This window comes from Patiria miniata, unplaced genomic scaffold (genome assembly GCF_015706575.1).
Source record: "Patiria miniata isolate m_02_andy unplaced genomic scaffold, ASM1570657v1 HiC_scaffold_7, whole genome shotgun sequence".
NCBI classification, from domain to species: domain Eukaryota; kingdom Metazoa; phylum Echinodermata; class Asteroidea; order Valvatida; family Asterinidae; genus Patiria; species Patiria miniata.
Window position 1 is genome coordinate 10478852 of NW_024037074.1, and position 23928 is coordinate 10502779.

The following is a 23928-nucleotide window of genomic DNA, read 5'->3' on the forward strand; positions in this document are numbered from 1 at the left end:
CTGGAGGGGAGCGTGCTTGCCCGTACCCAACCGATGTAGTATAAGCCCCTTAATTCGCCCTTGTTCCTCCTGGATACACCAGAGTATCACCAATAAAATGTTGGCCTTTTTGCACACTAAAAGTGGCCTTTTTCTAACCAAAGTAGCAGCTGATATTTCATCCCTTCTCTTTTCGAATGTAAGACTGTTTGTTGGGGAGGGAATGACAAGACTGCCACTTTAAGCCTAATAATTGATATACAAAAGTGAAAGTACGTGTTCACATATTCTCTCACGCATGAATGAGTTTGAATTGAGGAGAAAGTGAAACGCGCCGGCGAGTTCGCGAGAGGGCGCACTACTTGATGTTTACTTATTCCGATCGCGATATCGGTGATCGTTGCCAGGCACAGGTAAGAGGTGGTAAAGTCCGTAGATTTTTTTGTCTTTTAATTAACAGTAATTCCATGAAATGATATGTGTATATTAAACATGTTGCCTAAGACATTCTGAATGACCAGATGAAAGATAATGTATTTGTATTGCTGTGTAAACCACGTGCCCTTGCGCGCGATCGCGAATGATGGACGCGATCGATCGGTGGATCGGTAAACACAGAGGTAAACCAACACAGACACGCGCACGGCACGTACAGACTAAATCAAATTCAATCATACATATCACTTGATCATGTCGATGATTGCGCAAAATGGTGCAATGTTGGCAGGATGTTTATGCCTAGCCCTAGCGCCCTTCCGAGTCACAGTGTTTTATTATACGTTTTGTCAATCCTGGCCAGCTTCGTTTGTTTAGTTTTGTTTAGTTTTGTGGATTGCTTTTTGTAATTTGGCCGAATAAATAATAATAATAAAAAAAACATCTTGTTTCCTGTTATCTATCTATAGATCATAGGCATAGCTCCTTCCTTGCTCTATGCTCCTTCTCATTATATATTGCTATTTCAATTATTTGTTTATTTGTATTTTGTATCATTATACATAGAATCTGTTCTCGTGATTTTGTAAAGTCTTGTTATATTTGTTTGTCTTTGTCTTGTTTTGTTTTTCGGTAAAGGCATTTCTATACCTCCATATCAGCATCAACTCTAATTTTTTTGTTTAGGTCACCTATGTATTGTTCCATCTTGGAGTGTGCTTTTGTTTGATAATAATCAATCATTATCTATTGTGTATCAGCTGTATATGGAAATGAATGTCTATTTGGATTGAATTGAATAATAATAAAGCCAGACTATTCATTCAAACAATAAAATCATACTTTTAAACTTCAATTATAAACATAGGCCTAGGGTCTAGGCCTACTAAGTTGGTTAATTTTTGCCTAATTTGGCCTTAATTTTATTTATTTAATTTGAGTACGTATAATATAGGTATTTACAAGTTCTCTGTTTTCTGACTAGCTTTTCAGGATCTCTAGTGACCTACATTTAGGTCAGCATCGGCAGGATCATGGGTTGCGGAGCCTCGCGAAGCTTGGATTACTCCTCAGAAATCAGCCAGCAATGGGACAGCGTGAACAAGACCATCGAGGTCAAACAACAGAGTAAGAAACTAGTTATCAAGCGTGTCGGCTGGAAGACAGTCAGGATCTTCGTATCGTCCACGTTCCGTGACTTCCATGCAGAACGGGAGGTGTTGATTAAAGAGGTAATATCAGTTTATTTTTAAGTTGATATTTGCCAAAAAAAGTCCTAATTTCTTCACCTTTGTTTCATTCATTCATTAAATGTTTGAATGAATGAGTTTATTGTAAGTTGATAGTTGCCATAAAAGTCCTAATTTCTTCACCTTTGTTTCTGGCTTTCCAAAGTTGTAATCAAGTTGTCATATGTAATCACAAGTCAATCACAATGTCGTTCAGTCTCAAGTCCGCTTACAGCACATTAAATGAACTAAAATTAAATGACCATTAAATCCTCAGTCCACAATTTAACGTGTGACCTGACTGATGTTCAACTTGTGGTGAACTACATGTATGAATGACTTGTGAATGATTTGTGATTGACTTGTGATGGACTTGTGATTGATTTGTGAATGACTTGCGATTGACTTGTGATTGACTTGTGACTGACTTGTGATGGACTTGTGAATGACTTGTGATTGGCTTGTGAATGAGTTGTGATTGACTTGTGAATGACTTGTGATGGACTTGTGATTAACTTGTGAATGACTTTTGATTGACTTGTGATTGACTTGGGATTGACTTGTGAATGACTTGTGAATGACTTGTGATTGACTTGTGATTGACCTGTGATTGACTTGTGATTGACTTGTGATTGACTTGTGATTGACTTGTGAATGACTTGTGATTGACTTGTGAATGACTTGTGATTGATTTGTGAATGACTTGTGATTGACTTGTGATTGACTTGTGATTGGCTTGTGATTGACTTGTGATGTGACTTGTGAATGACTTGTGATTGACTTGTGAATGACTTGTGATTGACTTGTGAATGACTTATGATTGACTTGTGAATGACTTGTGATTGACTTGTGATTGACTTGTGATGTGACTTGTGAGTGACTTGTGATTGACTTGTTAATGTCAACTCTAGATAATGCTACACTTCTCCGTCTTAAAAGCTACATGTAAGACTGGTGCCCCTCCCCCTTCCCCAATTGTATTTTTATTTTATTTTTTGTGTAAAAGAAAATGCTTTCAGACAAATGATGAACCCCAAGATTGCTCCCCTACAAATTGGACACTTTTTTGCATTGATTTGCAAAATCATATGCAAATCCACTGCATACACTAATAGAACAACAACCAAAACTTGGAACGTGTGCTCAGGTTTCTGAAGGTCATCAGTTTTGATATTTAGATATTTGTTTATTCCTTGTTGAAACTCCTTGACTGGTATATTTAAATTGTTAAAAAATACAAATTTTGAACTAGATGTCCAACAAAAAATCAGGCAGATCTTTTTGTGTGTTAGACACACTAAAGCATGTAAAGCCACCAAAAATATAAGCTTTCTTTTAAAAACTAATTTTTCCTCACTCTGTATAAATTTGTGATGTAATTGCACCCAAGTTTTTAGGTTATTTTACATGTATGTATGTTTAATAATTCCTTACATCAGGAGGACAATTTTCATGTATTCTTTTCATGCATGACCAATAAAATTATCTAAATTCTATTCTATTCCAAAGGTTGCAGACTCCCCAAATACATGTAGATTAAATTATGTTTGTTGGGTTGTTTGTTTGTTTGTTTGGTGTTTTTTGTTTGTTTTGTTTTTTGCTTGGTTGGGTTTATTTGTTCAAATAAATCATACAGAGTAAAAATGTATTAAGTAAAACAAAATCAACGTTGTTGAAAAGGATGGGGAGATTAATCAAGTACAAATAGACCTCAGTGTGTTTTCATTTACATCCGGCTAGCCCTATGTATAGAAATCATTGTAAATGCTGTAAATTGCTGTCTTAATCTTTTCCAGTTTCAGTTTCCCTACATTCCCAATTAGCATACTAGTACATTGTACATGTATTTCTGTTGCAGGTCATCTTGTCAAAAATGAAGCTTACAAATGTACTTCAAATGCCGATCCCCAATATAAAAAATGCCATGCACTCAGGGAATGCATACAAAAGCAAAGTAAACTGTGTGTGTAAGCTATTGCCATCACCTGTATTATACGGTGGACAATGCCCAATCAATAGTGTGCATACAATAGGTACACCTGTATATGTACATGTCCAGTGTACATAGGAGAGTTGGGTCAATTATCCCTACAGGTGCACAATGCCTTTACTCAAGCATGCTGACTTCCCTCAAGGTGTACATGTGTGCAGTTGCCAATGGCGACTGTTGCTAAGAGAATCTCAACAATCAATACTCCGCTCTTAAAATAGTAAAAGGTTGTTCATATGTGCAGTATTGACAGTTTTTCTTCTAATTTTTTTTTTTTAATTATAAAAAGGGTGGTGTATTTTTCCTCATTTTACAAACCCCGAAATTTGTACTTAATTTTTCAGTGAATTTAATCCTGAATACTGGCAATCATAAATTCGGTCCATGAAAAATAGAAAGTTGACATGTTCCTACAAATGCAGAGAATTCCACCGTTTGGTGAAAATGATGAATTAAAAATGTTCTGCGTTCTGTACATCAAAATTTAACTGATTTTCAATTTTAATCTTTAAGTTTGAACACAGTTTACCATGCAGTAAAATAGCGTATTCTATTATTTTACTTGTCCTTGAAATCAAATATAACAATTCATGAACATTATGTCATTTGTGAATTTTCATTCATATCCACCAAATGTTGACCTCCTTAAAAAAAGACCTGACTTGTTACAGAAAATTATATATTTATTTTCAATCTATTAAATTTGAAAGTCAATTATTATCCGAAGAAATTCTGATAAATCTTAATCCTAACAATGATATACCCCAATTTAACACGAAGATCTTACGACAGCAATTTTGATTGTATCCTGTTATTTAATGCAGAGCTTATCAGTTAGGCACTGTTGTATTCATTTGGCTGATAGTAAGTTACAGCTGAGGGGACATGGTCTATGCATGAAGCTCCTCGTTAATTAATATCGATTGATTTACATGTACTCATAATTAATTTTTATTTATGGAGCTAGCCATACCACTTCATCATTTTTTTAATATCTATTTTTATGTTTTATTTATTTCTTATAATTTTAATGTTTTCTATAGGTATTCCCTGATCTGAGAGCATGGTGTGAGAAGAGGCGACTGTACCTAGTGGATGTAGACTTGAGATGGGTGAGATGATCAAATATTTAAATGTTTTTTTTTCTTTTTCTTTTTCACAACAGATACATACATGTGCATGGAGGTGTATTTTTGTGTTTGCCCTGATCTTAAATCTACATGTAGCATGGGAACACGTACGAAAAGTCTGCATAATGAAAATATATCACAAAGGTGTTACGGTGTCCCATAACAGACACAGGAGTGAGGTCCGAGGATTGGATTGATCAACCAGATCATAGAGTCAATTTAAGGTATTCAATTATTTGGTGGAGAGAAATTGGAATATTGTGTAACACCAATTCCTAATCCTATTATTCTCCACTTCAAATGGTGAAATGAAGCACTCATTGGTAGGAATTTAAATAAGCGTTCAGAAATAGAAGGCTACTTTGTTTCTTGAAAAAAAATAGATATTTGATGTACATTTTTTTTTCTCCTTCAGGGTGTACCAAAGGATACAACATCAGAGGACACACTACGGATGTGTCTAGGCGAGATTGACAGATGCTACGCTGACAATATCATGCCGTTCTTTCTCAATATGACGAGGTATTGACAGACATTATCCATCAAGAAATTAAACAAGAAAGCAAATTAGTAGCGTGAGCATTATATTGGTTGTGTTCTTCCTTGGAGGATGAAGGCATTGAGGAGTGCATCAAAATTATAAAATCGTAGAGGTCAGATGTAACAGGGACAGGAAAAAAAGTGGACCCCAAATTTATAGAATGACCCTTATGCACTTCTCTTGCAGAATGGAAGTTGCATTCTTTGGACTCCACAAAAAAGGATATTATGTCGCAAAAAAAGTGAAATTGAGTTATACACATGGTTGGAAAGTGCACAATGTATGCTTTCATTTGGTATTACAATAGAGCTCCATAGCCCCTCCGTTCTGGAAATATGATGTATTTGATATTAATTACTTCCTTGGAGTTCAACTTACACAACTGAGAAAACAGGCTTTGAAATAGCTGGCTTAGTCGTAGAACTACAGAACGATGCACACAAAGTGGTTGTTTTTTCCCCCATTTTGTCCATTGAGAATCAACATTTCTGTCACATAAACCTGAAACTGTAGGTATTAAAGATGTTATATTCATTACACAAAAAATGAAAATCACATTTTGACGAAATTTTCACCCTCTCAATATTGAGCGGACCCATTACACAATAATGCACACCGCGACTTAATACCCTTTTTTGTGGATCCTGTCACACATCCTGTCCAAAATGTGGAGAAAACACTCTCGCAACTAGTTCTTTCAGAACCAACCATTCATTGTAGTAGTTGAAGTTCAGCGGATTTCACGTACATTATTTAACCATGCCAAGCTTTAAGTCATACACCTTACAACAAACAAATTAGGTTTTGCCCTTCACCGACTTACTAATTTGATTTATATCACATCAATGCAAAATTCCATCTTGTGAATACCTTACAACAAGCAAAGAATATTTGCCGGTTATCAAACGTCAACAATTTATTATTCATGATGTAGCAAGGTTATCCAAACCACTCATTATCTGCCCTATCTCTAACATTCTTCACGTACCTGGTATCCTTTTTGAAGTGAGCGGTGCGGCTGGATTCCAGGCTTGGGTGAAGTCCCAGAGAATCTTCAACAGGAGTATCGATGGATTAGCGGTCTGTCAGTCACCGAGATGGAGATCATGCATGGCGCCTACCGGAAAGACAATTACAATTGTGAGTGTGTTTTTCCATTTTTGCCAATCACCGACCTAATATTGTGAGAAGAAATAAGGAGGTGTGCATTTTTTGTCGTGGGACAGTTCTTGCTATACAGTCGATTACCTTTATAACAAGGTCCTTGGGACTTTACGAATTACCTTGTTATAACAGGTACCTTGTATTAACAGTAACGGAAAACAAAGACTTGGGACCTAAAATTGTGCTTGTTATAAGCAGTACCTTGTATTAACAGTGCTCTTCTTATCAGGAGTCGACTGTATGTGCTTAACGTTCATTTCGGAAAATATACATCGGAATAATGTTCTTAAAAGGTACCTTTTTTGTGTAAATTTACAATATATGACTTGCGAGTCACGAGTCATTAAGCGGCTGATGGTCGAGTCTTGAGTCCGAGTCATGCCAATATGACTAGAGTCGAGTCCGAGTCACTGAAAATTTGACTAGAGAGTCATTATTATTAATCATTTTTGGTAATGAAACCAAGGATTCCTCAAAAGCGCCCTAGGCACTGTAGCTCGCAAGCCTGAAGAAACCTGTGGAGAGAAGACAATGAGAAGAAGGTACAGTTTTAGACGTGGGAGGAAAAGCCCAGGAGAATATTCTGGGGAAAACCCACGGAATCAGGTAGGGACTGAAAACCCAATCCACATATTGGCCCAGGCGGGATTCGAACCCGGGTCACAGCGGTGGAAGGCGAGGAAAGTACCGCTACGCCAACCTGACTCCCCCTACAACACTGCACTCTACATACTAAGCTATAGACCTTTATCATGCTGCCACCATTTTAATCATGTTCCCTGTATCCAATAACAGTACTGAATGATAATGTTTTTTGCGCAAAAAGGAACCAGACTATTTTTCCTTCCAGCCTCGCTTTGGTTACATTGATTTGAATAGGGAAAAAATCAATGGCTGCAACATGATGATGGTCTATTGAGCCCTGTCTTGGTAATCTTCTAATTTGACGTCTTTGTTCATGTTCAAGATGCGGTAATCAAAACAGAAGTCTAATCAAATTTGTCCATCGTGTTGTATTTTAGGGAAATTATAATGAAAAGCTATGTCTATTACTCACAGTTTTCTTTGTTTTTGCTTTCGTCCTCAGCAATATTTGCAATGCGAGATGCAACTTTTCTGGGAACTTTGCCGGAGAAATACCACAATGACTTTGTAGACTCCAATCCAGTCGCTTCCCAGAAACTCAAAATGCTGAAAGACATGCTGACAGACAGGTTCCCTGTAAGTTGGTAACCGGAAGATTTATCTCATCTCTCGCTGTCTTTGGTAGATAGCATTTTGATGGTTGTATCTGTGTGGAACAGTAAAATCTTTTTGCATCCCCAAATAAAGTTTGTCAGATGTGGGGATCAAATGCTTGAATTAAACAAATATAGAGAAACAAGCAGATTTTGTCAATTTTTTGTTAGAAAATCAGGCTCTTTGTTCGTTTTGTTATGGGGGGTTATGCTGTGTGGAGTGATTAACCAATTAACAAGTAAAGTTCACTAGACTAACATTTGTGACTACTTGTCTATTTGTCCGGCTTGTCTTGTGACTGAACGACTTGTGAGGACTTGTGATGGACGTATGAGGACTTGTGATGAAATAATGAGGACTTGTGATGAACTTATGAGGCCTGTGACAGCCTTATAAGGACTTGTGATGAACTTAAGAGGACTTGTGACGGCCTTATAAGGACTTGTGATGAACTTAAATGGACTTGTGACGGCCTTATGAGGACTTGTGAGTGACGGACTTGAGAGGACTTACAAGGACTTCCATGTATGAGGACCCGTGACTAATGTCTAATTGACCTGTGAGGATTTGTGACAGACTTTTGAGGACTTGTGATGGATTTATGAGGACTGATGACACTTGAGACTGACTTGAGAAGACTTGTGAGGACTTGTGACAGACTTGACGCCACTCTTACCTTGTTGCACTCACCCTTTTTCTGACTCCCATTTTTCACAGATGAACGGTTGTTCTTCATCACCACACCCCTCCTCCCTCTTCTCTTCAGATTCCTCCTCTTTGACTTCAATGGTATCTATCAGTCCATCTCCGTCTCTCTTAGTCAAAGTGGTCATTGTTAGTGTAGCTTCATGTACTTTTATTTCCATATAGTTGGCACATGTGAGTTGTGAATGTAGCGTCAACTACACGTACTCAATTCTAGCCGACATGAGTATTTATTCCTGTTGTGGTCATCATAACTCGGTACATCTGTGCTAATATCCAAAACAGTCTTTACAGCTTAATTGATTCTCGTTTTTTGGCATATTTGGGTTTATTTTCTGGGGAAGGGGACAGATTTTGTTCAGAGTAGATTCACCTGGCCATTTTCTTTCATTTATTCAGATTGATTCACATTGGTTTTATTACAAAATGATAGCCGTCCAGTCTGACTTTGACCAAGAGAGGCAGAGATGTTTTGATTTTCTATCCACATTAAGGTTTCATGTGTGTAAACCAGGCACCTGTTCACATGTACATATCCTTCAAGTATTGATTGAAAATTTTCTGAAAAAAAAGAAAGGTTCAGTTACATAAGCAAGTATCTTTGCCATTTTGTTCTTCAATTTCACTCCGTGTGAAAACTTTCCCCCATCAACTGCAAAACTAACAGTGTGATTCAACAAACATGGTGTATTTCTGGTTGAATAATTCCATTCCTAATCATTTTTCACATCAATTTTTTTCTTTAGATGAGACAAAAATAAAGAATGGTAAAAAAAAAAAGTCCAAAGTTATATTGATTTTATAAAACAGTGATGGGCAATGTGAACCAATATAATCAACCTCAATTTCTTTCCCGTATAAAACGATGCCTTGTTGTTCCACTAGGATAATCGCGTATTTAAGTACCATTGCAAGTTTGGCGGAATCGACGTCGACACGGGCAAAGTGCAAATGGAAGGCCTGGATGACTTCAAGAAAAAGGTAGGTTCTTTCAGAGTGAATAGGGAAATCAAACAATACACAGTATCATTTCTTTTTGAAACAGCACAGACAAACGGATTAACTTTAAATGCACATGTGTAAGAGTAAGTTTAAGATGTTTATTTTGTGAAAACATATTGATTTTGAAAAATCACAATCATTATCTTTTTATAGGCCAAAAATCTTTTGAACAGCTCACAATTTTGTTTTTGTCATTACTTGTTCCCTGTTGCATCCAGTCATCATATCATGTACCTGGAGTGAATAATCTAGAGTTTGTAATGTTATAATAACAAAACAGTGAATTGAAATCTCTTATTATTGATAGATCTTCGAGTTCTTCAAGATGAGGGTAGAGGAGCAGTACCCGTTGGATGAGAACGCCAAGTTAGATCCTTATGAGCAGCAGCGTGAGGCACATGATGCTTTCATGAAGAGTCGTAGTGCTATCGTCATCGGCAGAAATGATATCTTACAGAAGGTAAAAAGTCTCATTTGAATACTTACAGTGCACATGTCATCCATGTCATATTTAGATAAAGTAAACTGCAAAACAGCATACAAAAAATCACTAGAAAGCACTCAGAAAGTGCAAACCTCAGTCAAGGCTGAACAATTCCCCGCCATATTGTGCCAATGTGGGACCCTTCGGTGGGTCGTGAGAAATACCCGGATGGGAAACGACCGAGGCGCGATGACCGCGAGTGTTGGAGGGTGCCATCTATTGACATGCTTGTCAGTACACCCAAAAGAAATACTCGCATAAATGGTGCAGAATCCTTTAAAAAAATCCTGGATCCAGACCCAGATCCGGATCACTCCCAAAATCTAATGGATTTCTGCTTGTACCAAGGACCGCCCCTACACAAATGTTCATGCAAATCCGTCTATAACGTTTTGAGTTATCTTCTTAACATACAAACCAACCAACATAACCTCCTTGGTGAAGGTTAAAGTCTCTTGTATTTTGATAATTGACTTAAGGTAACAACTTCCATAAGCTTTCAAATAGAAATAACCGCTTCATAGGGTAAATTGCTTCTGATGAAATACATTGTTGTTGTTAAAAAACTAACAGTGCTATTCCTACAAGAGATAATTTAAACTAGAGTTATGTTCGTGGACAATCACATGGCTGTTTCGGCAATTTATTGTATTTTTATGTCATGTTATAGACTGATGGGGCATAGATCAGTAGAAAGTTGTATACTGATCAGTGCCAATAGTTTCGTAGATATAGGCATATAAAAATGCACCTTTAATGTGACGTCACGTGACACGTGATGACGTCAATGTTCGGCACACATCTGCAGGTGCTAGTGTGCCAAGTATAAAGGCAATCGGATTGCTTTAAGTGCCCAAATAGTGCCAGGGACAAAACAAAACATGTACAAATGCTATGGGCAATGTGACTGGAAAAAAATCTTAACCAAAACTTGCTGTTTTGGCAAGTTTCCGAAAACAGCCAAAAATATATGTATCTATGCTTGGTGGTAAGTTGAAATTGTCTGTTTTTGCTTTGGCTAGATGGAGGATTTTGTGACAGATATCAGCACAGGTGTACCACTCCTCCTCCTAGGAGGCCCGGGCTCAGGGAAGTCCTCCATCATGGCCAGAGTGGCTGATGTAGCAGTCAACAAGGCAGGCAGTGGAGAGATACCAGGGTAAGGCAGAGCATTCCAATTTAAAGTCTTTACATTGTCTGATACTTATTTTACGTAAGTATGATTTTGTTCACCAATGAAATTTTGCCTTCCACCGGCAAAAGCTGGGACGCTTCAACACAATCTAGCTTCAAAAAGTCAACAACAAAACTTGGTTTGCAACCTAAACAAAGTTTCTTAAGGTTTTCAGAAGTTATGTTGAATCGTCATGTTGGCAGCCAGCACTGATTTTCTAAAAACGATTCATCATCATAGCTTCATTTATAACATAAATATACTGTTTTTTTCTTGGAATTGGAAAGTTGTTTTGTAGACACATACATTTGCAGCAATTCCCTTTGGAGTACAAACTATCATTTCTCTAGTGTAACATTTATTTTACAAAGTGGAGAAAGAACCTCTCACAACTTTATGAATAAACTCAAAAGGAACTTAACATGAACACCAAACTTTTTATTTATTCTTAGTGGTGGTGACAAGGGCTGGCACATCTTCTATCATTTTGTCGGGGCTATTCCGGGCTCCACAGATATCGAGAAAATGCTGAAGCGACTACTCAGGGAATTGAAAATGTGCAATGTGAGTATAAAAGGCAAAACTCCCCCACTGTAATGATATAACTGCTGAATAATGCCAGGTGGAGTTTCTGAAAGTTTTATTAAATACATAATGTTTGCATGTGTCTACATGATCTGATACATCGTGCCCTCTGGAGACATGCACACAATAGGGAACAAAAGATTGTATACGTCTCCACAGGGCAATTTCTATAGATGAATACGTCTCCACAAGGTTTTTACGAAATAGATAAATGGATTTTACTCAATAACTAGGAATTTCCAAGGTGGGTTGATCCGTCGCAAATGGAAGAGTTTTAAAAAAGGGATAGTAAGTCCGAATTTCAGCCAAGGAAATTAATTCTGGTTAAAATAAAAGCATTTTGAAAATACACTTTAAACTCAAAAACTTTACTACACGAGAACAAAGGAATGTCTCCACAAGGATACAAATTTCAGTGTTTGTGTGACGATAGTTTATGCATGCTGAGTAAGATATGGAACAATTGTAAGAAATCACAACTTGTCTGGTTAATACAAGTTTCAAGCAATAAATTTGTTTTGGTTCTTCGAAGTAATGAATTGTTCTTCTTTTTCATTCCAGGATTCCAACATGCCCAAAGATTATGAGACAGCAGCCCAGCTGGTTGGTAGCGTCCTATCCAACCCGAACTCCAAACCGGTCATTATTATTATAGATGCATTGAACCAGGTGAGCATTTCTTTCAAGTTCTGTTGATATAGTTTTGTCGAAAGTACTTTCAGGTTTTTATCCAAAACTCTCGTGTTGTGATTTGAACAAAATTGTCACATTATCTCATCCGCATAGCTGAATGAAGACAAAACAGCCTCCATCTTGAGCTGGTTGCCACGGAAACTGGCCCCCCAGGTGCGCTGCATCTTCTCCATGATTGACGACACGCCGCCCCATCGTCTGCTCAAGGATCGCAACGTGAAGCCTGACGAGGTGGCCGTCACTCCACTGGACATAGACTCTAGAAAGGTTAGTGTGAATTTCAATAAGCACCTGTACTAATTGGTATTTCATTTATATTCATTCCCTGGTGAATCCATAAGCCATAATGCAGGGAGAAATAGGTAGTGCGGTTTGGGGCAGTAGAGGGACTATAATGGGGTAACAACTTTGATTTAAAACAATTAGCCATTACTGTTATTACAGTATTATTATTATTCCTACAAATGTACTATTAGGGAGACACGTTAGCGTAGAAACTTCGATAGTAGGGAGACACGGGCTTAATAGGGAGATACCTAGGTGTCTCCCTATTGGCGCAGCCCCCCTTTAGAGGAATAATTTTGCTGTCGAAATTAGGTTATATTTGTTGCTCGTGGTCTAATTAGTAAAAATACCGAAATTCGTGGAAAAAGGACAAGGTAATATTGGGTTAGGGCACATTTAATTCGGAAAATTTTTGTGCACAAGTCTAGAGGAAAGTCTCCCTATTACCCCATTGCCGGTAATAATAATAATTATTATTATTTATTCCTGGTAAATCAAACCAAGGATTCCTCAAAAGCGCCCTAGGCACTGTAGCTCGCAAGCCTGAAGAAACCTGTACAGAGAAGACAATAAGAAGTAATTACAGTTTCAGAGGTGTCATGTGACATTTAAATTGTGTCACATGACATTTTGGCTGGTACCCTGTCAATGCGGATCGTATCACACAACATGTCATTTGGGCTAGGAACCTGTTAAAACGTAGCAGTATTTTTCTGCACCAATAAGTACTAAATAGACACATGAAATTGGCCCCATTCCATTTACAAAAAAAATCCATGTGCTTTCATTACAACAGGAGATAGTACGAGAGATTCTCGGCCGTTACAACAAGCGTCTGGACGCCGAGCAGATGGCGAGTCTTCTGGGTAAGGACTCCTCCCAGAATCCCTTGTGGTTGGCCATCGCCTGCGAGGAGCTGCGTGTCTACGGAGACTTCAGGACCATCACGAAGAAGATCAACTCCCTGTCGGATGGCTTGCTGAAGTGAGTGCAAAGATGTCTGTTTTGTGGCTTGGGCTTTGGTTTGTAAGGGGGGGGAGTTTTATTTAGTTTTCTTTCTTTCTGTCTGGTAATGATGAAACCAAGGATTCCTCAAAAGTGCCCTAGGCACTGTAGCTTGAAAGCTTGACAAAACCTGTAGAGAGGAGACAATGAGAAGAAATTACAGTTTTAGAGGTGGGAGGAAAACCCCCAAAGAATATTCTGGGTAAAACCCACGGAATCAGGTAGGGACTGGAAACTCGATCCACATGAGGACCAGGGCAGGAATCGAACCCGGGCCAAAGCGCCAACCTGACTCCCTTCTTATAATGTCTGTTTTACATTCTTGCAACACTTTTGTTTAGGTATGTATGCAAGTTCCAAGAATTTTTGGGCTTCGGCTTATTGGTTTTTAAGATTGCTTTAAGATATCTATTCCAATCTTTTTTTATTTTGGCTTTGGGTTATATTTGTGTAGAGCAAAGCCTTTAAAGCCTTGTTTTAATAATTCAAAAGTGTTTTTATTAGAAGCTCAGTGGCAAAGCCTTTACAGCCTCGTTTTAATAATTCAAAAGTTTTTTATTAGAAGCTCAGTGGCTGACACTAGTAGGCAGCAGGTCATGGGTTGGAGTTCCACCCGAGTAAACTTTCCTTGCGAGCTCTCAGAAGACAGCAATGATTGTACACTGTTGATAAAAAAAGTCAGCAAATTAAATTTGAGATTTGTTTTCTACTTTTTGTGCAGTTTGCTGGGCCAAGTCCTGACACGCTTTGAGCAAGAGAACGGCGGCCATCTTGTCGTGGCCACCCTGTCCCTCCTCGAATGCTCTTCCAACGGTCTCCTGGAGACAGAGCTGCTCTCCATCCTGGGTGACGAAGAGAACATGTCCATCCTCACCAAGAAGTTCTTCAAAACAAAGGACCGTGGGAAGGAGAAGACCAGAGGCGAGCCCTTACCGGCCGTCAAGTGGTCAGCGGTCTACCGGGCTCTCAGGCCGTTCCTCCGGCCGTTTGGCGACAGCGGGGAAGGACGGTTGGACTTCTATCATCGGTCACTCAGCAAAGCTGTCAGGCAAAAGTGAGAATCCTTTTAACTTTTTTTTGTTTTGGTGATTTTTTTCAGGCATGTAACTTTCTCAAATTTATAGTAGATTTCCTTGTTTTTTCAATTTTCCATGAAAACAGTTGGATCTTTTGTGATGAAGTTGTCAATTAATGAAACATTGTAAAAGAAGCTGTTATTATGGAGGTTACTTATGGTTAAACTTAATATTACCATGATATGTTTACTTTGTCTTGCAGATATTTTGGGCTGAAACCGGGAGAGGAAGCAGGTTCGGATAAGCTCAGCAAGTGGTGGCACCAAAAGCTGGCCGAATTCTTCGAGCACGAACAGAACATGGACCGGAAAGTGGAGGTGAAAACTTTCTTCGTGCTCAGTTCACAAAGAGTTCCTAACCTCAAACACCAAATGTTGTGAGGCGTGTCTCGGCTGGAGTGAAGTCTTTCTGAAATTGGAATATTGAAATGTGCAGGGATATGAAGTGTTAAAGAAACTGTGTCAGTGAACAACAAATATTGCTGCGGAGAGCAGTGAAGCATGACCGAATCTACCTGCTTGCCCTGAGCTTAACCACACAAAAGAATTGTGCAGGGATTTCAAGTGTTATCCAGACTCCACAGAAGATTGCCTCAAAGGAATTGGAAGTGTTAAACTCTGTGGGCGAAAGCTTTGGGGGGGGGGGGCAGGTGGAGAAACTTGAAGGGTTCTGAAGTAGATTAGGATGATTAATAATGATCTTTCTTGACCAACTTTTGTCATCTTTGGGTTGCAGGAATACCCATATCAACTGGTGAAGACGCATGACCAAGAGAGACTAGCTCGATGCTTGACAGAATGGCCAATGTTGGATAGACTCTTTGATGAGGAGTACAGCTCACAGCTGCTGGCCTACTGGAGAGAGGTAAATCCATCGAAACAGATCAGATAGTTTAGTCCCTCACAAAAAAATGTAAAGTGATTCACAAGTCAGGCGAGGAATTTTGAAACTAAGGATTCCTCAAAAGCGCCCTAGTCACTGTAGCTCGCAAGCCTGAAGAAACCTCTAGACTAGAGAGGAGAAATGACAAGAAATTTTACCGTTTTAGAGGCGGGAGGAAAGCCCCAAGAATATTCTGGGGAAAACCCATGGAATCAGGAAGGGACTGAAAACCCAACCACATGTGGAACAGGGCAGGAAACGAACCCGTTCACAGCGGTAGAAGGCAAGGAAAGAACCGCTAATAAAGCCAACCTGACTCCCCGTGACGAGACTTCTGATGGATCTGTGGTGGACTCGACACAATATTAGTTTAATAATGACAAAAGAATGCCTTTGTGACCAAAATGTTAATAGCTCGTTACTCGACTAGCGACTTCATGACTTGTGATTTGCTTGTCAGGACTTCGCTGTAGCTCAAAATGATCAGTCTTGGGGGAAAAAATTATAACTTGCCTCTTTGACTTGCAATAAATGTCATGTGCCAAGCAATGCAGAGACTGGTGACAGACTTTTGTTCATTTGAAATGTGATTGGTTATTTAGATTGACAAGGACGGGAAATATACCAAGATGGAGGAGAGCTACAGAGCCAGTCTGAAGGAGCTGGAGGCACGGGAAGGCATCTCACAAGAAGAGATCTCCCTGAGGAACGAGACAATTGCAAAAGTTTTGTGAGTAGGAAAAAAAAAAAATTAACAAAGTAGAAAATATTACAATCTTAATTTTGAGACAATTTTCATAGATTTGTATGGATCACTGGGTCAGCAGATATTTGCATTAAAAAAATTGAACTGAGAAATACACCTTTCCTCCTGTTTTGTCCGCAAATTTTTCATTTCACCGTTTGGCCACTGTAGCACCCTAAACAGCCCTGTCTAGTACTCCCTGTAGTGCCTGAAACCGCCCCAGCACTACTCTATGGTTTGATTGATTCTTCAGTGAATAAACACAGTGTAATACAATGTAGTACAGGTGCTATAATGGGCTTTTTATGTTACCTGTTAGTTTGTTTGAGATTAAATATAGGGCACTGTGACAAAATTTCTGCTTCTTATTCGTCGACGACAGCATCCAGGCAGGATTGTACAATCATGCCAAGGATTTGATAGACAAGGCAGTTTCTCTGGAGCAAGAACATCTAGGCTCCAGACCGGAGAGGATGGTAGAGCTCTATGCAATCATGGCTCTGCTGTATGACGAGGTGAGCAAACCTAGTTCATGAAAACTGGTTAGTTAAACCTGGTTATTAAAATGGTTACTAATCTAGATTTACAGACCAGATCTGTATGTGCTCCAGGTTGAGCTGTATGAGGCGAGTTGAACCTGGTTAATGAATTCTGGTAAGTTAAACCTGGTTATTGAAATGGTTACTACTCCAGGTTTATGCTCTCATGGCTGAACTGTATGATGCAGTAAGTTAAACCAGGTTAATGAAACTGGATAGTTAAACCTGGCTATTGAAATGGTTACTAATCCAGGTTAACATACCAGCTTTATGCACTCACGGCTGAGCTGTATGATGAGGTGAGTTAAACCTGGTTAATGAAACTGCTTAGTTAAAACTGGCTAATCGTTACTACTCCTGGTTGATGGATCAGCTCAATGCACGCAAGGCTGAGCTGTATGAGGCGAGTTAAACCTGATTAATGAAACTGGTTAGTTATACCTGGTTATACGAGAATGCACTCAAGGCTGAGCTGTATGAGGCGAGTTAAACGTGGCTGTTAAAACTGGTTCACAAAAAGCACCGAGAACATAATGGAAATCTTTACTGATTCCAATATTTTACTGAACATTTTTTTGTCAGCTGTGTAAGCTCCACGATTTCATCACAAGGGAGCAGTTAAAGGAGCTGAGACCGGCCATTGACTTTGGCAGGAGATCCATCAAGATCAGAGAAACATTGGAAGGAGAGAGACATAAGGTAGATTACCAGGGGCTGTTAATAGTTTCAAAAATATGCTTCCAAATCTGACTAGTTAAACAAGGATTAAAGTTTAACTCTAGCCACTATAGCTTGTCCGGTCCGGGTTTATCCCTGCTTTCCATGACATGAAATAACAGAATATTTTTGAAACCCCTGAGTTGCTACCAGTCCATCAAAGTTAATGCTGGTACTTATTTTCATGTACTTCCCAAGTGGTGAGACAAATGGAGGTAAAGTGGCTTGCCCAAGGACACAACACTTTGCCAGTGGCTGCATTTGAACCCCTGACCCTCTGATCTTGAGTCACAGACGCTAATCGCTGGGCCACACTCCCTATTAAAACAAAACAAAAATTATAAAATTGACCAGTGTCTTTGAGGAATTACAAATTAAGTGCAATTGAGGGTTTTTTTTATGTGTGTAGCCCAGAAACTATTTCCATTTTTGGAAATTTTGGGGCTGCTCTCATGAAACCTTTGTGAATATTGATCAATCTGCGTCTTTCCTCACAGTACAAGATGGCTGACTCGGTGATGCGTCTTTCGTTCAATCTCAACAACTGGAGTGAATGCAATGGAGACTCTACGCTGTCTGCTGAAGAAGCCCAGGACGAATCGGTCGTCCAAGCGGACGAGGCCATTCGACTCTTCAAGGAGGTAAATCTCCATCAAATAATGGACCAATTGATTAGGCCCTGCTCACTTTGCACAAGGGAAACAACATGTGTGCCTCTGCAATGCAACACCGCATCATCCATCCGCGCATGACATACGCACATGAACATATTTATTTTATTTCTTCCTGATACTGACACCAAGGATTCCTCAAACAGTGCCTAGGGCAATGTAGCTCGCAAACCTGAAGAAACCTGTAGAGAGGAGACAATGAGAAGAAACGGTTTTAGAGGTGGGAGGAAAATCCCAGAAGAATATTCTGGGGAAAACCCATGGAATCAGGTAGGGACTGAAAACCCAATCCACATGAGGACCAGGGCGGGAATCGAACCCAGGCCATAGCGGTGGAAGGCGAGGAAAGTAGCCACTGCGTGAACCTGCCTCCCCGCTGGCCCCATTTGGTTTGTGTATAATAACCTTCAATGTAGTTCCAACCGATTGAAAATATTGACATAATTTATTGCCAAAAATATATTACCAACATAATCAATTTGTTTCAGTTCATCAGGCCTTATGACCATACGAATTGATCAAATATAAAAATTGATTCAAACAAATTTGTCAGATTTTTCAAATCTAGTGTTTCACAGATTTTACATATTTTGCATCGATCAATTCCCCAGTGGAAATATCACACTTAATTTTGTGATTTTCCTTTTTTTTCATTCAGATCGGAGATCTTGGTAAAGAGGCTGAAGCTAGCATGACAAAAGCTATCGTGTTCCCTCGCGGTGAACCAGAGCAAATAGAGGTAACCATCAAATCATATTAACCAGTTCGCGCCGGGATAATTTTTGCCGACATTTTTGATTTTCGAAAAAGGCAAAAATAAAGCAGCCAACTTTTGATATACAGCCAAACGCCACAAATACTGATTTGCAAGTCAATTTAACAGTATTTGTACGATATATCTTACCGCAACCTTATTTTTGTCAACACTCCGGGGTGTGCCCACAGAGCGTAAATTGTAACAGAACAGGCCGCGTGCACAGCAGCCAAGTTCAAGTACACACGGTCCGCCTCCACAGACTTTTCGGAGACTGTGTGTGTGTACAAAATAAAAGGGGTTTATCGTGTTTAGACGTTACCCGGAGGCGAGGCGAGGCATGCTTGATGTTTTAACCCGTCAGCCGTGCCTGTGCATAGAAACAGTCAGATCGTGTTAACACGTCATCTGTGTATCAGATCTTTTAACCACAACTTTGTTTTTCCTCCGCAAAGTGGTACGAGTTATCCAGGGAGCAGTGCCAGCAAGCCTATGGAGAGAACTGCAAGCTCATGACACGCATCATGAGCAACATAGGCATCTACTACGAGGACAGGCGGGAATTTGACACGGCTTATGATTACTTTGCGCAGTGGTACGAGATATCTAGAGAGGTAAGGACAAAGCTGTCAGCGCGTTGAGGATTTGCATCCACGTGACATTATCACGTGAACGGTGCAGGATCCGCCATTGTGGACGTCTAGCATGCTCGATCGATCGTACAGTACATGTACATTGCATTATGCGTAACGTACATGTGGTCAATATCCGGGGTTTTTTCTCCAAAATTCGTTGGTTAACCCCCAAAACATTGAACAGAAAATGAAAGATGACAAATAAGCTTTCATTTGATAAGTGTCTCGAACACCTTGGAGAGTTGCGAGTATTTTTTCTTAATTTCGGAAGTGGGCATATTTATTACTAGTTTGCAACTGTAGACGTCCAGTAGGGTGGGCATGTGGGTGACCCCTGACCTGTGACGTCACATAAACTTCTCAATACCAGGGATACACTTGAGTTTTTGCTCCAGCTTTTTGCGGATACTATGATCATGGAGCATGCCGCGAACCGGCCTGGCGATCATCGCATAGCTATGATCAGCGGACCAGGCGAATACAAAACGTGTGGTTCCAAAACTAACATAAGGTATGAGCTGATATGTCACTAGATATGAATATTTATGGCATTGCGCTCGAAACTTTCTGAACTGGAGCGTGGCATTTAAAACAACTTTTTTTAAAAGTGGATAAAGGCTTGCAAAAGCAAACAAGCAAATTTATTTGTTACAGGACATTACATTCCTTTGAATTTCGTACGAGAAAGAAAATCGAAATTAAGAAAAAGTACGTATTTACCAACTTTAACAGTGTTTCGTGAGTTACCAAGGATGCATTTTGCCATTTTATTTTGTCTTGCAATTTGCTCAACTGATGAACCGTGTTTTTCAAAGTACAAAATGTACTGCATTTCGTGAACCAGTATCATCTGAGGAGAAAATAAATTTTAAAATATCGGGACCCGGATTCTAGCACTGAATCAATGTCGTAATTGTTTCGTTTGCGTCAGGTTTTCGGCGAGCAGCACCCGAAGACGATATCGGCGAACAGCTGCATCAACGAACCTCGCTATCGACAAATCAGGGCACGGAAAGAGGCAGCAGCTCAAGGGAACCACTAGAACGCAGCTCGACAAAAAAAAAACACCGCTGAACAGAGACGTCGACAATTCGGAAGACTGGCAATATGGGTATCCAAGTCCACTTTTGTCCAACCTTGTATTAATTACAAACATCCTAATAGCTCATTTTTTTATGAAATGGAATTTATGTCAGGGAGTTGTAAATTTTTATATTGTTTTTGTTTGGCCAAATTGTTTTAATAAGAATTGGTACTGATACTTTTAGTATCAGATCCGGCTTTGTCTGTTCACTTTACTCGATCGTAAATACAAAGAAACGCAGTTTTTAATACCGCTGTGCCTTCATTATTTTGCGAATGTTTTGCTTTTTTTTTTTTTTTACAAATCAAGGCACGAATTCCAACCTATGTGTTCTGAATTAAAAATTCATGTTATATTAATTAACATAATGTGTCATCCAGACATGATGTTTTCTCGATTGTTAATACTCTTTTTTAATGTAAAGATTTGAGAATTGTAATGTATAGTAATTGTGTATGCGTGTAATCTTTTGTGTGCTGAGATATTTCTAAAACTGCACTGCACATGTGATAAAATGGGAAATATTGTATTTTGTGGACGGGCTTTATCGCAGAAAAGAGTGAACTGATCCGAGTATTTTTACTCAACTGTGACAAACGCCTGGACAAACCACAGATTTTTTTTAGAGAAATACAACAGACCCAGGTAATGACATTTAAAAATCAACTTTATTTTTATATACAGTGTACATAGACAATTACTGCTGAATACTACACTTTCTGTAAAAGGCAATGGAAATATTGCATGACGAAAGCAGTCCTATGTTACTGTCCATTACCTGTAACTTGCGACTGGACTTGTGATGCAATCAATTACTACGCTGCGTAATGTTGGAAAAACCCGATCTAGGGTTCTACAGAAATGCTACATTGACTGTGACCTTACTGGTACAAATAGGCACGTTCATATTAATTAGGATATATATAGCATGCCACTGTGATTTTACTAGTCTTTAGTCAAGGCCCACGCATCGTGATCCGGACACGTGAGGGACCCAGGATGCTGGCACGTAAACTATGCCGCTCGCTGGATAGTCTTTTTACGTGCCAGCATCCGGGGCGCGTCACGTGTCCAGATCAAGACGCGTGGGCCTTGACTATAAAGGCTATGATTTTACATGCATGAGTATACACATTTAACAATTTGTTGACTGCTGTCACATGGGATATGCTGTTTTTAACACCTGAGGAATATCATGTACATGTATCGCATATTTCACCTCTGGTGCTATGCGCCCCAAGGGGGTCAAAAACGACATATCCCACATCACAGCAGTCAACAATTGTTTTGTTATATCGTGCCAATGTAATTCAAAAAGATAAATAGTTGTAGCTTACTACGCATTTAATAAAGTAATCACTGCTATGTATTACCTTTCGTAACTGCAGGCTTCCCTGCCGGACACGAGACTGAGCAGTTGCACTTCTCAGTCTCGAGCGTGCGGGCGGGTTCTGCACATGCGCGCTACGCAGTATTTATACGCAGTGTCTATACACAGTATCTATGCATTTTTACAGACTGGACGCGCATGAAATACCGTACAGTATCCAAGCACATGATGATAATGACTGGCCTTTATTTACAAAATGTACTCGAAATCATCCCATGTGCAGGAAACCCAGTATTTAATCGCTGGGCTCAATTCTGCAAAATCATTCAAGCCTTAATTTTTGAAGGGTTTTGTAGGATCTGGGAAGAATTGGGTTTAAAGGAAAAGAGTTTAATATATGCATCGCAGTATTTACTTTTGCATGTACTGTAGCAATCAATCAGTATTAATACAATTGGCAAGTTCTGCAACTTTACATTCACAACCAAAGTTTGGGATAAAACCGTTTTAATGGTTGTCTTATCCTTTTGTTTGTGAGTCAACTTTTTTGGGGTCACCCTCAGGAGAAAGTGGGATTCTATGAGGTACAAACACAATGGTGTTTATCGCATTTTCGAAATGAACTCTTCATTGTTCAGGAGAATCAGAAAATATAAAATGGTGAATACATCTTTGGCTGGGGAACTAAATGTGTCATTTGATTTGGGTAGGCTAAAACTCAGGAAAAAAATAAAATTTGGGATTGTTTCTTGCAAACACAATATGTACAAGGCAAATCTTGAGGCTTTTGTTGGCTGAAATACTGTGTAAAAAGGTCCATTTGCTAACCATTATGAACTGAGTGACATCACATAATTCCATATTTTTGTGATACCGAAATTACCGCAAGGAGTAACAAGTGGCATATATAAATGCAGTCAATCTTTTTCATATTTTGTTGGGTCAAATTCAATAACAGGAAAATGCTTTAAAAAAAAACATCTGCAGATATAAGATGCAAAATCGAAGAGGTTTACATCTACACATGAAAAAGTCTAAGAGTTTGTTGGAAATTTTTTTCTAGAATTTAAGAAAGCCAGTGAAATTCAAACTTGCTTTGAGTTTTTTTGCGAAAATTTCTGTGTATCGGGATGTGTACTGTAATTTGGGTGAGGACATACTTTCACAAAAGCAAAGCAAATTTCAAAAATCAGTTTTATTATCGTTTCAAGGACATGTATATTTGAAAAAACGAAGTGCAGTAAATGTATGGCCACTGTATGTGCTTGCAAAATGTTCATACAATGTACCATATTCATTTTATTCTGATGACATGCGTGTTTTCATGAAGAAAGCAAGCATGCTCTCATATTAAGACTAATAAATATTGATGTATATTTTGATATGGCCTTAATCTAATAATTATATGTACAGATAATAAAATGTGCAGTATAAAACCTCATGTTCCATGTTTGGTTTTTTGATGCATTCTTTTGTTTAATTAATTTGTACAAATCATGCAAATATGCTATAACTGAGAGGAAAAATGTGACTTTGGTTTGGTTATGGTTCTGCCCCAAATGGGATGCGCATGCTTGTGGTATGTGCAGAATTTCTCGGGTGGGGGTGCCAATATTCCCAAGATTGTATTCTACTAGCTTGGCTACACTTGTCAGGGACTGACTTGCGTTTAACAGCGAAACATTTTCCAAATCCAGTATTGTACCTAGACTGCAAATATGGTGGAGTTAGGCGGCTCTTCTCAAAACTTGAATCGCTGACTATTTGGCTATTTTTCTGACCCTACCGTAAATATGTCTAGTCTTGAGGATCAGACATGCACGTGTGCAGAGCCATGGTCGAACGTCTGATATAT

The 23928-nt window shown here is 39.0% G+C and overlaps 1 protein-coding gene across 6 annotated transcripts; it reads left to right on the forward strand.

Moving 5' to 3' along the window:
- Positions 1-328: 328 nt before the first annotated feature.
- LOC119746507 (telomerase protein component 1-like) lies at positions 329-23514 on the forward strand. 6 transcript variants are annotated; one of them, XM_038223480.1, is made up of 24 exons: positions 329-392; positions 1400-1646; positions 4677-4745; positions 5179-5285; positions 6311-6444; positions 7556-7689; positions 8425-8496; positions 9298-9393; positions 9722-9874; positions 10921-11057; positions 11525-11636; positions 12219-12326; positions 12444-12617; positions 13432-13619; positions 14362-14694; positions 14919-15033; positions 15452-15580; positions 16201-16328; positions 16726-16858; positions 17465-17581; positions 18097-18240; positions 18929-19009; positions 19480-19638; positions 20591-23514. In XM_038223480.1, the coding sequence occupies exons 2-24, from the start codon at positions 1449-1451 to the stop codon at positions 20699-20701; spliced, it is 3132 nt and encodes a 1043-aa protein (XP_038079408.1). In that variant the 5' UTR covers positions 329-392; positions 1400-1448; the 3' UTR covers positions 20702-23514. The 6 variants fall into 6 exon arrangements, with proteins under 6 accessions (XP_038079408.1, XP_038079413.1, XP_038079411.1 ...); XM_038223483.1 differs by having other exon boundaries at positions 346-392; positions 1408-1646; positions 20591-20728; XM_038223481.1 differs by having other exon boundaries at positions 376-399; positions 20591-20728.
- Positions 23515-23928: the final 414 nt, after the last annotated feature.

Excerpts from the sequence above, each read along its gene's own strand:
- LOC119746507 (XM_038223480.1), top strand. The coding sequence starts at position 1,449 with ATGGGTTGCGGAGCCTCGCGAAGCTTGGATTACTCCTCAGAAATCAGC. Across the intron at positions 9,394-9,721 it reads TGGATGACTTCAAGAAAAAG|ATCTTCGAGTTCTTCAAGAT; the intron begins GTAGGTTCTTTC and ends TATTATTGATAG. Across the intron at positions 18,241-18,928 it reads CCATTCGACTCTTCAAGGAG|ATCGGAGATCTTGGTAAAGA; the intron begins GTAAATCTCCAT and ends TTTTTCATTCAG.